A 16847-nucleotide genomic window follows, 5' to 3' on the forward strand; every position below is an offset into this window, starting at 1 on the left:
TACAGAGTGCTTACAAGGTCTTAAACTGCTCTGTTTTAAAGAACTGATTTTCATGGCTAGCCTGCCCTCCAAAACAAAATTTCAAACAGTCCCCTTTCCCAGGATCTAAAGATAAAGCATTGTTTTAAAAAAGCTACAGAATACCATTGCACACAGCATATTAATTTTAGGAAATCTGTAAAAAGAGAGAGTGCCAGCAATAAGCATAGAAACTATGTTTCATAATCGGCTTTCCTCTTCAAAAAGAGACCACAGTAAAAGTCACGTGAAATGTATCAATGATTCTCCTTCAGCACGCTGCTTTGAAACCACCCTAATCTAAACTAGCTGGGGAGACCGAGTGACAAGGAATTATCAAGTAACAGACAGGGACATTAAAGTGAATAATATGTTCTTACCCAGTAGTGCTACCATCATTAACAAAACCACGATGTGCTTCACAGCCTTTTGTTTGTAAAAATAGAGGAGAATGCAGAATGTTATAATTTCTAAGATCTGAAAATAAAAGGGAAGAAAGTTAGAGCTGTGAAACTATGTAATAAATGCTTCATTCAAAGTCTTTGAGATGTCACATTCAGTTTCTCTGCTCTAAGAGTTCAGAGGAGAATTATTTTATTAAGCATCTTCTGCTAAAAATTAACCTTATTACCAGTTGACTGAGCTATCGAACAGTTGTTGTCATTTATCTTTCCTATTATAGCAAGAGTTAAACTTTGAGCATTTCTTATTCTTTAGGTTTTCATTTTGCACTTCGAGCTATATTTTGTCACTGGTGACATTTTTAATGTGACAGCAAAGATACCCATGTTTATTAGTAATAGTTCTTACAGAAACTGTGTTTATAATTCCTATGGCGTAAAGCACTTACCTGGTGGAAGAGCAGTCTCTCCTTCTAGCTGTGGTATTCCTAGTGTCACTCTTTGTGAGATGCAAGCTTATTTTTGCTACCCTCTTTGCCCTTCTCCCCTGTCCTACTAAAAAAAATCCCCCCAAACACTGTCCTTCTCTTCAAAATTTCTGCCATACATTGTAAGGAGGAAAACATTTATTTCAGTGGTGGTTCTCAAATCCCAGGTACCAGTCAAGAGCTTACCTTGAAAAGCTCAATGACACAGTAGAAGACCACACTGCAGGACATCTGCAGCTGCTGAAGCAGCTTTACCTATACTGTGCATGGTCCAAACTTGCTCCTTCAAGAACATCTGACAGCTAAATAGCAGACAGTTAAATTTACTGACTTGCTGTTCCTGTGTCTCTTTGCAGATTCCCTTAGTACCTCCTGCCTTTTGCCGTCTCAGAAGCATGGGTATTCTCCCTCCTACGCACACAGCCCAAATACCCTTCTACGCCTAAAGAAAACCGCAAGTGCAAAACCCAAAAACTTTCTATGAAGCCCAGAACAGTTACAAGAGCAGGGATGATGGACCTCTGCACTGAGAGGTGCTCAGAAGCCTGGTAGCCTTGGAGACAACAAGAAGAAAGAGAAGTTCATTTGTGCATATTGGAAAGTAATCAAATGGGGGAAATAAGATAGAAAGTGAGATTGTCATCATCAATGAATCCAGTTTTTGTCATTTTTTACCAACAAAAGAAGTCATAGAAGTACTTCATGTCTATCTCCTTGGTTTCATCACCAACATACCAATTTGTGTTTTATAATGCTTCTCCAGTCTTAAACCAGCAGTCACCATAAGGCAGCACTAGACTTGAAAAGACCTGGGTGTTGCGCTGATGAACTTTCCAAAGAAGTGAATGAACAGTTACAGCAGCGGTTGTATAATGTAAGATAGGCCATTCCTCATTTTGAAGAGTGACTGCAGCAGGGAAGAGTCATCAGCTACATACTAAAATTTTCTACCACGCTCACACCTCTCCCAGTTTAGTAGCATTCAAAAATATGAACACAATATAATTATGCCTTAATTCATTTTTTATTTACCTTCACACTGATCCCTTGGTCCCGAAGACAACCAAGAGACAATTGCGTCTCAGAACATTACAAACACAAATCTGGATTTTATGTCAAATGTTTATCGCAAGATTAAAAAAAAAAAAGACTTTTTTTTTAACTGTGTTGAATTTAGGAAAGCATTTTGCTGTTGGTTAAAAAAATGCATTCCTGGACTAATCCTTGTTTAATAATCTTTCCAATCTCTTGTGGAGCACTGGTCTTATCTCCCTCCAGAGAAACTTCCCTCCCCACCAGGCTTGCACCCCGAGGGGAAAGCTGGGGCACCAGCTGGTAGAAAAGAGGCCTTTGCCTCAGCCTCACAGTAAGTAACTTGGCCAGCCTCCCCAGCTTTATTCAACAGCGAAACACTGGGTATGTCTAAATCAGGAACCGAGGAAGAAGTCATGTTAAGATCTGCAGATAAGTGAGTTCATCTTGGCCTCCCTGTGGAAAACTGGGTTTTGAGGAAACTCAAAAGGAGAAGTAAAGGTAGCAGCTTCCGTCTTCATGTCACTGGCAAAGACATCTTAGGGCCAGAGGGGAATATCACATTATCAGGCTGCAGCTACAGCAGTATTCAAATAGCTTCAGTTGCTATTTTGACAGTGAACAGTTGCTAACAGAATAGAAGAAAGCTGTGCTAAATAAATATTCCCCACATGGAAAGGTACCCAGGCTAAGAAAGATGTTCCAGAGATGTCCCAAGTATACTCCCCCCTGACACACCAGTTCAGGACTGGCACACAGGATGGTGTGACTGGGATGGGGCCATGGCACCAGGTGACACAGCACTGTGAGTTGTGTTTCCCCCCCGGTGCAAAACATCACCTCTCCCAGACCCTTGGACTGGTTGTCACAGAGTGTGCAGAAACGCATGAGACAGCCCTACTGTAGGCAGCCAGCTACACCTCAGGTATTGGTTTGTTTTATGTCACCTAGACAACTTTAATTGCAATGCCAATAGAGGGAAACACCATCATCTGCCCTGTCACTTACATTTCAAACTACGCAAAAACAATCATCCCAAAACAAGCCCAGGGACAGTAGCTGGCTCACACCGCTCTATCACACCACCTCTGGTGCTCCATTCACTCTTCCACCTTACACTGACCCCCAGAGTGACAGGTAGTGCCAAGCACCACCAGCCTCGACTGAGCCAAGTCACTGTTGCTGGCTCTGTCCATCAACCCTCTGTCAGTCCTCATCCTGCCATCAGCTCTTCTCTTCCTAAAGCTACCATAAATCTCCCCAGTGGTCTCCTGTTTAAAAGCAAACAAACCCACCAAGAAGACGCACTTCTGAAAGGAAACAGCCAAGCAAAACCATCAAAAGGGCATAAAAGAGTCCCTGATGGCAGCTCTGGAAGGGGCACACAGGACTGTGTGCTTGGCTGCTTCTCCCTCCTGGGGAAGCCCCAAGAGCAGCAGTGATGTTGTGCCAGAGATGGCAGTCCTGTGGCTGAACCTGGGGGAAAAGCTGATGTTTGGTTTTCAGGGCTGTTATTTAAGTTTGTACAGCTCTGTCAAGTCTCGCACACTAAGCATGAAATTCAAACAATTAGTTGTCACCTTGTGCTGCCCAGCAGCCAAACTATTCTTCCGTGGTTCTCTGCCACTTGGTGACCCACCAACAGGTCACTTTTAATCACAATACATGGGAGAGGCCATCACATTGAGTCACGCTGCAAGGAGAGTGCATGGCTCCTACCAGAGCCTCACGCAGACAGGGACCCACCTGGGGTGCCCCAGCTGTTGCCTACGATTGTCTCCTGAGAATTACCTAAAATAGTGCTCGCTCGCATAGTTGATAGCTGTGGTAGTGTTAAATACAAAGTCCAGGAATGGGAAGTGCGTAGATTATATCAGCTTCACATATTCTGTTTAGAGGAATTGAAGGACCTTGGCCTGCTTACAATCATTTTTGCTATTATAACTAATCTCTACTGAAGTCTCCTCAAGCCCACATCTCATCAACATTTTTTTATAATCATGATGTTTTCCATGTTTCTAAGCATTACCAGGAGGCACCAAAAGAAAATACCACATTGTCTGCCTCAACTCTTTTTCTGAGATACACAGCAACATACGGACCAATCAACCAGGAGGGTCTTCTAGGCACTTTGAAGGAAAAGCAGAAATGCTTTGAGCCTGATTTTACAGAGATTAAATATTAACAACCCAATACTCACTATGCTTCTGTTTAGGGAAACATAAGAGCTTCATCTATAATTGATGTCTTCTGTAGTGACTCAAAGTGCACATAAGCAAAAGAGAAAAAAAACAAGATAGGATAGTCTTTCTTGTTCAGACATGATTATGCTACTGCAAAGTCTCTAAAGGTGACTCAAAGTTGTCTCATGTGGGAACTAGAGGCTATTTCTGCAGAACTCCTCTGATGCCAGTGGAGTGCCACATGGGGATGGTTTATCACCCACGCAGAACATTTTGTACCACTGGGGCTTTGTATTTCTCAGCAAACCACACTTTGGGGCTACTTTTAGAAAGACTGTTGGACTACATTAAACTGCTGTACTGTCTCCTCGCTATATATTTATACTGGAAACTCTGCAACTTCTGCTGCGCTTTTTTACATCTCAGCAGCCAAGCTGTGCTAAGCATTTTACAAACAATTATGAAGAGCTAGTTCCCTGCCCAAAAAGAATGTTTACAGCAGGGTTTGCTTGAACTTCCAGCAGCATACCAGGATAATCAGGCTGGTATCTCAGAGTCTCTTGTGGAGCCTTTCACTCCTCCCTTTTCTTTGGACAGAGGAAGCTCAAAACAGATGAATCCAGGGAGCAGAAGGAACAAATAAAGCTTGATACGTTGTTGAGTCAACAAGATTTGCTGTGTACTTGCTCCATCCTTTCCTGCAACCCACACTGTACATCTAGAACTGGGTGCTGGCTGAGGCAGGGAAAAGAGACAAGAGGGGAAAGAAAGCCCAGGGGTTACCTACAACCTACCTACCACCATAATGTCTCCTGAGAAGAACACGGCACAGTCTTCCTAGGCGTTCAACTGTGTTCTTATTAATTTTTCCTGAAACACTGTGTTCTTATTAACTTTTCCTGAAACAAGGTCAAAAACTCCTCAGACGGGGAAAAGCTCTTTTCCAGCAACCTGTTGGTTTTAAGAAAAAGTGAACAGCATATGGCACAGAAATTTCTGGTGTCACTGGGTGCGGATGGGGAACTTTCTCTACACGAAAGGATGACCCAGCAATTTAAAATCAGTGCCTAAAATGCCAGGCTGTTTTAGCATCTACAGGTGAAACTGTATGGTAGAGGGGGATAATCAGTAGGAAAGAGAGAGGGTCCTCCAGTGAGCACCAAGCCCCTTGTTCTGAACCACCTGCTAAAGAAGGCCCTTCCCCTCTGCTGGGTCATAGAACCATACAATCATAGAATCACAGGGCTGGAAGGGACCTCTGGAGATCATCTAGTCCAACTACCCTGCCAGAGCAGGGTCACCTGGAGCAGGTTGCACAGGAACGCGTCCAGGCGGGTTTTGAATGTCTCCAGAGTTGGAGACTCCACCACCTCTCTGGGCAGCCTGTTCCAGTGCTCTGCCACCCTCATAGATTACATAGATTTACAGGTTACATAGATTTGCTGAAGCTCTTGCTGAGGCTGAACCTATCCTTACTGAGTACCCCACAACTCTTGGGCATTGCCTTCTAAAGCCTCTCTACTGCCTGACTGAAAGTGCATGTTGTGATTTGTGCCACATGATCACTAATTTCTTCCATTGAGCTGTATCACCATCTTTTAAAATGCACAAAAAATAGAGCAAGAGGATCAACGTTTTTTGTGGTAGCACGTACTTTCTGCTTAATCAGTAGTCTCATGGATAGTTAGATATATTTAAAGTCTGCAGGTTGGCTAAAAGATTAAGGTTCTTAAACTGTCTACTCATTGGCTTTCTAACTGAGCTTCCTACTGAGAAAAGCCTGGGCACCAACATCTATCCCAAGTGAGTCACTTTACTGGGAAAAAAGTAGCTGCTCCTGAAGCTCATATATTGCGTCTTTTACATTCAGCTGAAGGAACAAATTTTCAGCATTCCAGAGGAAGAGAGAGAGAGAAATTCCTCCTACTCACTCTGGTCTTGTTCCTGATGCTAATTAAACACATCAAAGAAGACGTATGGTATTTGAAGTTTGTATACAGATACTTTAATCAAAATGGTATTTTTGTATTTGAATTCAAACTCAGGTTCAGATTGTGATATGAAAGAAAAAAGCAGGACCAAATGCATACATAGCCTAATTTCTAAAAGCACAAGTCCATCATATTCCAGAAAAGCACTGTAACTCAGATGTACATGCAGACAGCATGGCACGAACACATATATAGGAAATATAAGCAGTGCTAATATTCAGGTTTTCCTTCAAGCCCACCAAACCCCAAAATCTTTCCATTCCTGTCCATCTGGCACAACTGTGATTTTCCCCTGGCATGTAGTTCAAAACACATGAGTGTTTTGGTTCATCGTATTTTCAGCTTGGGGACGGGTGTGATGACCCAGAGACTTGCTATCTCTCCTATCAAAATAACACAATTTATCTTCAGGAGCAGTTTTTCTGCCACTAATTCATAATGCTGCAAAAAGCCCAAGAGCCCCAGTTTTTCTCATTTAGGGAGTAGGATGAAGCAGATACTCACCAAATATACCAAAAAAGGCCAGCTCACTAAGTAATTCTGTACTCGTCTTGCTGTGAGCTCTTGGGGTACATTTGGAGCGAATGTCACCAGCAAGTATGTCCCTGTTACTGTCAGTGTTCCTCCTTTAAAGAAAAGGACACATTATTTTGGTACGACAGTATTTGTTAATTATGGTCATCCTTGCTCTCCAGCTGACTTGGAAATAGTTTCTAGAAGAAAATTTAAGTCCATTTAATCAGATCTGGCTTTAGGTACTTGTGTTGCCTTGCATTCGTGGTCTTATCTAGTGTAATTTTTATTAAAGACTCAAAGGATTTTGGAAATATGAAAAAAGCTGTCAGGAAAGCCACATGAATTAGGGTTCCAACTCAGCAATGTGTTTTCAAATGTTCTCAATTCTAATATCAAGCGCACGACAAAGGAGAATCAATCCTTTGTATTTCTCACAGACGCAAAGCAGGTCACATAAACTCATCCTAAACTGAAAGAAGAAGTTGCTTACTGAGGCAGACAGCTAGATCATTAACCAGCACAAATAAACATCGCTCTCCCAAGGTCAGCGTGGACACAGAGATCTGCACCAGCTATGGACCTGCCCTGGAAACATTAAGCGCAACAGCTATGCTCCAGTCCAGTGCTCATGTGAAGCTGTCATGGAGCCAACATTTTGGCGACTCCCTCTTGTATTTGCAGACCTATCATCTGTTCTATAAAGGGTTGATTTGCAAAAGACTGTTCAGCCATTAAGTTGCCAGGGCCTCTTTTCAAGGTCGAACCTGCATTATTGTGCTTTTAATAAAAATCTGGAAGTTCTGCCTTGTGGACAGCCAGCTGACAAACACAGATGTTCGTCGAGGTATCGAGATAGAAGTGAGCAGATCCTGAGCTCATAAGCAGTTTGGATTAAGGAAGATATTAACTAATAGATTATTTTTTTTCAAGTAATCTTTAAAATTCTTTGCAAACCTACAAATTGGTGTGGAATACAAGGCTCAGGAATACAAAACACAGCACATCCAGAGGACTTTGCTGGCACTGCTCTTGCACACAGTTCCTTTGGAAAAGCAGAACTGCTCTATATTTATGTGCTTGCAAAAACATCACCATATTTCCCATCATACAGCTCATTCCTATGGAATGTAGCAACATTGTTAAATCCTTCTTGCAAAGTCGAACTCACAGAAATAAAATAAATCAGTGCTTGAAAGTTAAAGCAACACACAATGTATAAGGCCATAAGGGAAACATGATCAGACCGGGGAGGGGGGGATTTTGAATGTAGCAGCTGAGCTGGCAAACTTGGATCCCAAACCTAAATAAATATTATATAGTATTCCTGGAACAATGCTGAACAGATCCCTCCAAAACATTCATGAGAACAGCTGGGATGTCCTCATAGTGTGGACAATCAGTTCTAGATGCTAGGAATGCCACAGAAATATCAGGTGCCCAGTATCAACATCAGGTGCACTGTCCCGGCCAAGATGGCTTGGTGTAAAGCCCAAACCCTGGTATATGCTTGTCTCTCACTATTACTGTGTTCAAGCTGGACAGTTTTGGTTTTCAAAAAAATCTTGGACACAGACAAAAAATTGACATGCTTTTACAGTGAAGACCGTGTTTCCCAACAAAACACTTGACAACATGATTATTTGTTCTTTGAAGTGATAAAATCAATACCAAAAGGGAGGTTGTCACTTTTAATTGAGCTTGAATTTTTGTGCAATGTCTATGCAGTAAGAAAAAAAATCATGTATTTGAATGAATAACTCAATCACTTCATTGTTTTTATTAAAATTGTGTTGTACTCATAAATATAATACTAAATACAACCTCAGAGGCAAAAATAGACAATGAAAATAAATATGAGCAATGAGGACACATAAGGAATGAGTTATGGTTAGAAGAGCAGAGGATTGCAGTCTTTTCCACATGCACCGAAGATTCTCTCTCTTTTTGTCGCTTCTTCCCAATTTTGTAAGTATCTGCCTCGAAACACTTGCTCGGGAAAGTGGGAGTGGGAAGGTGGGGGGCTGCGTGAGAGTTACAGCTTGCTAAGCATACGGCGACACACATGTCCATATTAGCAAACGCTTACTTACCCAATATATCGGCAGCCCTCATGGTCTTCTTTAGGAATAAGACAGAAATAAATGCACTACCTAGAGCAGAAATATAAAGACTTTTTTTTATATCTGATAAAATATCAAGTGCTATAGCAAAAAGCTGCCCTGGGCCAAGTATAAATATATCTCATGGCTGTTGTTGTTGCACCATACCATGATATAACCAGCCAGGAGTCCATTCCAGCAACCAACCATCCCTCAGTTTTTGTAAGATTTTAAATATCCAGCAGGCTCTTACGTGGTTGAAGAGATGCAATACCCTTCCCATCTCCCACGCAGACACTGCTTAAACTGCTCTGATCCAGTCATATGTGGAAGTGTCAGGAAAGCTGGGCACTGATCAGCCTTACCATTCCACTCCCCATTTTGCCAATAACTCACTGTATGGACTTGCTCAAGGTAAATTGCCTCATAGAAGGATAAAATTCTGCTTCCTTAGACTTCAGTGTATTAATAGAACAAAAGTAGCAGTACAACCGAGAGGAAGAAAGCCATATAATTGCAAAAGCATAATATTTCATACGAACTAAGAAAGCGGTCATGATGTCTGCAACAAGCAGGTGGAAGAACTAACGTATGTTCCATACAGGAGCACTGCCTGTGGTTTTCTACAGTGACTAGTCACGAGGAAAGAGAAAAATGGAAGTGAGCCCTGGAAATGACCTCCTGTTCCCTGGGCAACTCTACCCTTGTCCGGCTCTCGCATCATCTCTGTGGCACCTCCTAGCCCTGCCTCTCCTGGAAGGGCAGCAGTGGGTGGTGAGCAGCAGTAGTGATCAGGCCAGGATTTCTGGTAAGCAGCTCAGCATGGACATGTGCTTGAAAGGGAAGAAGGGGTTTTGGACCTATGACGGATGAGACTGTTGGCCACCTGGGAGAGATGGCTTTATTCCAGCAGGCAACATTTGAGCATCTACCTCTAAGGAGAAGCAAGAGAGGCTGAATAGCTCCCATGTGAAAGAGATGAGGAAAGGCCTTTGGGAGAGGTGCATTGCTAATGTTAGACTCATTTAGAAACCTCAAAAGAAGACTCTGCCCAGGAGGGACAGTGAAGGGACACATTGAACCTAAATCAAGGGATGCTATTACAAGAGCTCTGTTCCTGCCTACAGCATGAAATTCTTAGTTTATTCTTGAAATGACAGTTCAACCTTTTCGCAACCCTCTTTGCCTCATTATCTCTATTGTTCTGATGGAAAATACAATTTGCGGTTAGCTAGTGGATGTACTCTAGGTAAATCTAGTGAGGTTCATACCAAGAGGTAAACAGAGAACTGGAATTCAGCATCATGTCTGTGTTACCCAATCGGTAAAAAGTCAGATATAGCAGAAGTCACAAATTTAAACTGTATCAAGGGTGGTGGAGATCTATGCAAACAAATAAGTGCAATAAAAGAATCTTCAACTGAAAATGCCCTGCTGAAAATAAGCTGCCTGACACGGTTTTCTTTATTCAATGTTTCAGCGACAACTTTGCTGGAGAAAAGACAGTGGTATCCAGGCAACGCTGGTAATAGCAGAGCTACCTAGGTTTAGAAAAGAGAGAGGACGAAAACCAGAAAAGAAGCATCAGCAACCCAAGATAGTGCAGGAATTAATTACCACTCTGTCTCCCTGCTGTTGCAGCTCTCCCAAACTCCACCTCAGCCCACCCACCTAGGCAGTCACTGTCACAGCAAAGACTTGTTGCTTAATGAAGTGATTTTTATTATTTTTTTTATTCCCCCCTTGCCTAGGCCCTCTCCATTCAGCAGAGATCTAGTAAATGCAATTTAGGGTTCAATTCCAGTGTTGGCATCCAATTTGGGGTGAGATGAGTTATGCCCAAAATTCCACTGCCTGGTTTTCTGGAGATGATAAATGGCAGCTTGGGGGGATCACAATCTCCGAGGCTGGCAGTGGGCACAGGGAGGCACTGGAATGCATCCAGATAATGAAACTTGTCACTCAGCCTGTCATCCGCTTTAATAATGCATTCGAATGTGGAAAGCTCTTTCTCCAGAGATAGCTGGTAATGCACAAGAGATCATGAGCTTAACAGAAAGTATGTATAATTAATGCTCTTTATGATGTGTAATATGTAGAGGAATCTAAAAATAGGAGAGGTTTTAAGAACATATATTAGGCCATCTGGGGTTGGAGGAAAAACTGAAGTAGGAGGGGAGGTGCAACACCAAGGTGAGGAGATTGAGACCCAGGAGAGACTCTGAACACAAAAGACAGCTATCCCTGTTGTCTTTTCACCAACACTCACATGCATTCAAGTGAAGAAGAAAAGCAAATAGGGTAAACCTAAGTGAAAAAGCAGAGAACAGTTACACAGAACTGATGAGATGCCAGAGGACGTACACGACTGATCAGCAGCCTGGCAAACTCTGGCTGTTACCTTCAGGGCTGAATTTTAAGCAAGTTATGGTAGCACAGCCAAGAGAGCACCTTGTCACTACACACTGCCTAACACAATATTTAAATTTTATATTTATTTTGTTAATTATCTGGGGTTTAGGCTCCATAAGCTTGACTTTTAAATAGTCTTTTATGTTCTTCATAACCTGGTGGGTTTGAACCAGCTTAAATCAAAGAAACCAAGGGCATTTTGTCTTGACACAGGCAGTGGCTCACTAGAAACAATGAGCCAGAGGAGGAGGGGTATGAAAGGAGCCCGTGAGCCCCAGGAGCACAGGCTACCCTTTACTTGCTTTGCCTTCTGCTGGCTTTGCAACTTTGCCTGGCCAGCAAGACAAATGGCAGTCACCAACGTGCATCCTGGGAGCCCAGTGAGAAATTCACAGCCCTCACAGCTGCTCTGCTCCACTTCCTTAATTCCTTTGGGGAGCCCAGTGAGAAATTCACAGCCCTCACAGCTGCTCTGCTCCTCTTCCTTAACTCCTTTGGGCTCCAGCTCACAGTCTCAGGTGCAGTTAGCTGCTTAAGACATTAACTCGTCCAGAAAAGGCAGTTAAAGACAATATGCTAGATGGCCAACACATTCACCCAACCATCTCCTTTCTGCCTAGTGGCCTCCAAGCTGACCCTGCTGTGAGCAAGAGGTTGGGTTAGGGACCTCCTGAGGCCCCTTCCAACCTGAGTTATCCTACGACCTTGTGAACCCTTGGCAGAAGAGCAAGTGGGCAGCCAGAGGCCACAGCTAAGGCCACCAGATATATGAGTTAAAGACCTTACTGTGTCCCAAATTCAGCTCCTAAATGCAGGCGTGCTGAAACTCCTGTGCTCAGCTCCTCAGACTCTCCGCTGCTTCTTCACCATCCCTCAGACCACAGGCAAGGTGTCTCCCATCTTCCCTCTTCTCCTCCTCAACACCAGTGATGTTACACCCACACACTTTCCTCCTAGCCAGCTTCCCCTTCACCATGATTTTGCACCATCACTGCAGCATAAGTCTAACTTCCTACCACCCAGCCCTCGTTTTCCCTTTCCATGCCAAGGTCCTCTTGTTCCTCCTCTGTCACAGAAGCTGTGTGCCTCCTCCTCCCACACCATTATACTGATGTGGGAAATAAATCACTGAACATTATGTTCAGATCTACGGACAAATAGACCAAAGAACTTGAGCAACTGCTGTGCTGAAAAGTATTAATGTGTCTTTGCAACTGCTCATTTGTTTGCCTGTGTCATTTTAAAAGCTATAGGCAGTTACAGAGATTGAGATCTATGTCAGAGGGAGGAATAGTCTCTGATTTTTTTTTAATTGGTCAGCAATAGAATACAACAATACAGAAATGCAGACAAAAACAATTGTGTCAAAGTGTAAGCTGGCAACAGCTTGGCAGTAAAGTAAGCAATTTATCATTGTTCTGAAGCCTCCTTGGTTTTGAGCCACTGGTTTTAGCAACACAACACATGCACCACTCTAAGCCCAAATTGTCAGCCTGAAAGTCATTGAAGCAAAGACTGCATCCCTGGTTGTCTGAGAAGACTTGTATACTTCTGGGTGAATCAGAACATTTTAAACTTTTTAACTAATTACTAAGGTAAAACTTTCAAAACTAGGCGCAGATCCTACTCCCACTGAGTGCGGTGGCAGATAGCCTGCAAGATCAAGAGAAGAGCAGAAAATCTGGGCGATGATCTGTTAAGGATACACATTACAGAACCAACACATCCTAAAGAAATCCTTGAGTTCATTTCATGCCTTGGTTGCATCATGCTTATATTAATATCCACAAATTGAGAAGTATATATGTCCTGCAAAATATCTGTATCGATATCTGTAGGCTTATGAAACTCTTCAATCTGGAAATACAGAGCTAGTATTTCAAATGAAAAATATTACGACTTGGCACAAAATCATGATAAGAAATTACTGGGTAGAAAATGGGTAAAAAAGAGTTTGTTCAGGACCTTAATTGCTATGTTGAAACAACTTCATCTTCTCATACATCAGCATAAAACAGGGTGTTTTGTATTCATTATTGAATGAATATATATTCACATTATTGAATTAATATATACTCACTGCAGCATGTGAATTTCAATTTAAATTGAAAAAATGGTAGAAAATGTCCATTTCTGCATGATATGCAATTAAGCGCCTTAAGGGAGGGCTGTAATGGTGCCACACATAGCTTAGTCAGCTCCTCATTCTCTTAGGAGAGTGATCATTTACGATTATCTCCATATGTAGTTTTTCTCCAGCACAAATAGAAATAGAGAGTAGTGTGATATGTGGGTTCTGCCACTAGCAGACACTGAATGGTGAGAACCCAGATCACAAAACAACTCCTCTGCCTCCTAGACATGAATGCTGCAGTTAGGATTGTTTCTTGCTTGTTTCTTTAAGAAAGGGAAAATACACAACAGGAGAAGTTAAAGATAGAAAATACATACTGATCCGTAGAGTGTATTTTCTATATTTTGTCCAATTCAGCCTTAAACAACTCAAATGAAAGTGTCCACCACTTATTTTTCCTACCCAAAACTATTTCACAAATAAGTATATTTCATTATTAAGTTGTTTTCCTGGTACTGAGACTATTTATGAATCTCATCTTTTTACGTCTATTTTTATTGTCAGGTCTTACACTAAATAATTACTTTCATAACTGTTCATAACTTCAAATATTAGTATTTCCTTCCTTTTCCTCTTTTCAATTCTTAGATGACCCTTATGTACTATTTTAAATAGATTAGTGCTCTCCTCATAAATGCATAGACTGCTTCTGTCTTGTCCAATAGTTTTCCAATAAAAACATAACATTTAATATTTGCCTCAAATGTTAATTCTGCTAAGCTTAACTGGTTCAGTCAGGTAAAGGCATTTAAAAGCACCTATTTTGCAGAATACTTTTGTACCCATTTCACTGGTGGTTTGGATGAAATACCAAAGGAGGAGTACGAGCCATGATTCAAAAGACTGTTGTTTAATGTTTGCACCTCTCCCAGCTTGTGCAACAAGAAAAACTTTTCACTTTGAGACCAAGCATTTATGCTGTTTTATTTAACTTAGGGGTCTGTCTCCATTTAATGAAGCAGAGATTGTAGGTTGTTTGGTTGGACTCGATGATCTCAAAGGTCCTTTCCAACCATGAAGATTCTATGATTCTATGAAGCAGTTTAAGCTCACCCAGTTGATTTTGCACTAAATCTGTTGAGCAGTGCTCAAGCTGTGAGAATGTGGTTGCTGCCGGTCATGTTTTAAGATGTAACCTTAAAGCATGCTTTATAGAGATAGACCCTCAGTCTAGCTTCCCAGATGAAGAGATTCAGGACCATCCCACTGCAGAAGCACTTGGTGATTCTCTAATCCATCCCCAAACTCAAGCTATTTTAGTCTGCCATGCAGTCAGGGAGATCTGGAGAGATGATGGAACAGGTAGTACATTTGATCATTGCAGCTCAAATGAGCTGGAGGTTAAGGGAGCAGAGAATGGGGAGCAGGTCTTCCTGGGATCCAGAGGCTGCCCGCTAAGAGGAGGACAAGAAAAAAGGCTGAACTGATGAGATTGCCAGTCATGAGAGGAATGTAGTTTAGCTGAAGGATAGTGTGAAAAAGCTATTAAAGAGTGACCAAGCATTTTTATTAAGCACATTCAGAAGGAAAAGAGCTGGTTTGGAGAAAGGAATTGTGCTCACAGTCTTGGAGCAAACTAAAATATCTCTCTCCCATGCAAATTGCTACGGGGGGGGCGGGGGGCGGACAGAATGACAGGAAGCACAGCCAGCCCCTAATGCCCATGCACAAAGTACGAGGACAGGCAAGTCCACGTGCAATCTGCAGGCACTGACAGATAAATCACAGCTGATTTTCAGTACCTGTAGCACCAGTGCCTTGGTGGAGCCTGCATATAGACTGCTAAATCCAAGCCTGAGAATCCCTCTGCCCTGAAACCATTAGTTTAAAACCTCCTTCATCTTATCCTGCCTACATCTCAGATCTACCGTCTCGCTCAAGGGGAGGTCAGTCTGCTGACCTACTGTGGGTCATTTTGGGGTAGACAGGGGAGAAGATCCAGGTATGAGGAGGAGGGATGCATTTAGAGCTGGTGGGACCTGGGTCTCCTTCAGGGCCAGAGCTCTGTGTCAAGGAGAATTAGCACCAATTTGGAGAAATTTAAGAATGCCTGTACGCGTAGCCAGAGTTAAACAGAGAGCTAGCTCTGCCCAAGACATCTGGGAACAAATTCATCACAGCTAATTGACTACTCAAACCTATTCTTAGTTTATATGATAGATATTAATGGTGCACTGAATACAAAGGAAGATATTTCAGAATTTAGGCATTTGGTGCATGACCTCTTGATAGCTATCCTGCACACTGAACATGTAACAGTTCTAACATGATTAAATATTACTGCTGGAAAAGTGGTGGACAAAACATGAAACATTTTTCCCCATCCTTAATGACAATATCCTAATAAAAACGCAAGCCAAATATCAGAGGAATTGCTCAAAAGAGAGGCCATTACGGTGAGCTTAATTCTGGAAATGGATTATAGCACATACACACTGTGGAGAGAAGAACCCTGAAAATCCTTTTGTTGCATATTCTAGACATGTACAAACAAAGTATTTTAAAGAATAGTCTGGTGAATGTTTCCCAGTTCTCATTAGTAACAGAGTTCTCAAAATCCCAAGTTCTTGGGCTACAAAGATGTTACATTACAATGAGTGAGAGAAATCCATTTCTATGAGAATATTTGAGAATCTTTTTCCTAAAGCACCATCAGGGATATCAATTTTCAAAGCCTAAAGCAATTTCTTGTCCCACAGCTATTTAGAAGGAGCACATGAACATGCAAAGGGATCTCGACAATGTCAGTCTAAGTGAGTTAAGTGTAAACCAGCTCCCTACAGAATTATGAAACCTGCAGAAGAAATTATCTCTGATACCACTGGCCTCTTCTCATACCCCCAGCCCCCAAGTTATTTCTACAGGCAAAAGCAAGACAATGAGCTAAAAACCACAGCAGCCTGAAATTACCCATGCTACATGTAAAACATGATTTTTAATTCTTAAGTATAAAAAGCTTTTTAATGATCACATCAAACATGTATTACTCCTCCACTTTTAAATTAAAAATTTACCAATTTCTCCTCTTGAAGAAAACAACTGCTGTCTTCTCAAACTATTTTAAACCCTGAACAGATGTAGAGCTTGCATCATTGCAACCACACACAGAAATACTTCCACTGTGTATGAAGAAAAATATAGTCCTTGTAGCTTAATTCTAAGAAAAAAAAATATTAAAATCTACTGGTGTCATGCCAATTCATGGTCTGTGGTGCTGGATTTTTTCTAAAACCCAGCCATCAGAAGCACCCAGCTCAATAGAATGAGACACAAACTTTTCACTATTTAATTGATACTGTGCTAAGTGCAAAATTCAGTTGGATGCAGTTAAATGCGGTAGCAGAGCATAATAGATGTTGGCTCCATCTATTTTAAGACCCAGGATGCTTCCTGTCTCAGAGGTCTGGAGATATATGGTGAATACAACCCAAATCCATTCTAGGCAGAGACGCCAGTCTGCCTTATCCTTCTCCAAAACCCTGGTTTCCAAGCAAAGGAAACTTTCCATGCAGATCCAGAGTGACAGGGATCTTCAGAGGATCCCTTAGATGGGTGGGCATACTGCAAAGCGCA

The 16847-nt window shown here is 41.9% G+C and overlaps 1 protein-coding gene across 1 annotated transcript in view; it reads right to left on the reverse strand.

Annotated features, from left to right (window-relative positions):
- NIPAL2 (NIPA like domain containing 2) overlaps window positions 1-16847 on the reverse strand; it is a 52485-nt gene that overhangs the window by 12178 nt on the left and 23460 nt on the right. The window contains 3 exon segments of the mRNA XM_063324035.1: window positions 399-495; window positions 6618-6739; window positions 8720-8779. Coding sequence (XP_063180105.1) covers window positions 399-495; window positions 6618-6739; window positions 8720-8779 — 279 coding nt within the window.

The sequence above is a fragment of the Chroicocephalus ridibundus genome, chromosome 2 (assembly GCF_963924245.1).
Source record: "Chroicocephalus ridibundus chromosome 2, bChrRid1.1, whole genome shotgun sequence".
Lineage (NCBI taxonomy): Eukaryota > Metazoa > Chordata > Aves > Charadriiformes > Laridae > Chroicocephalus > Chroicocephalus ridibundus.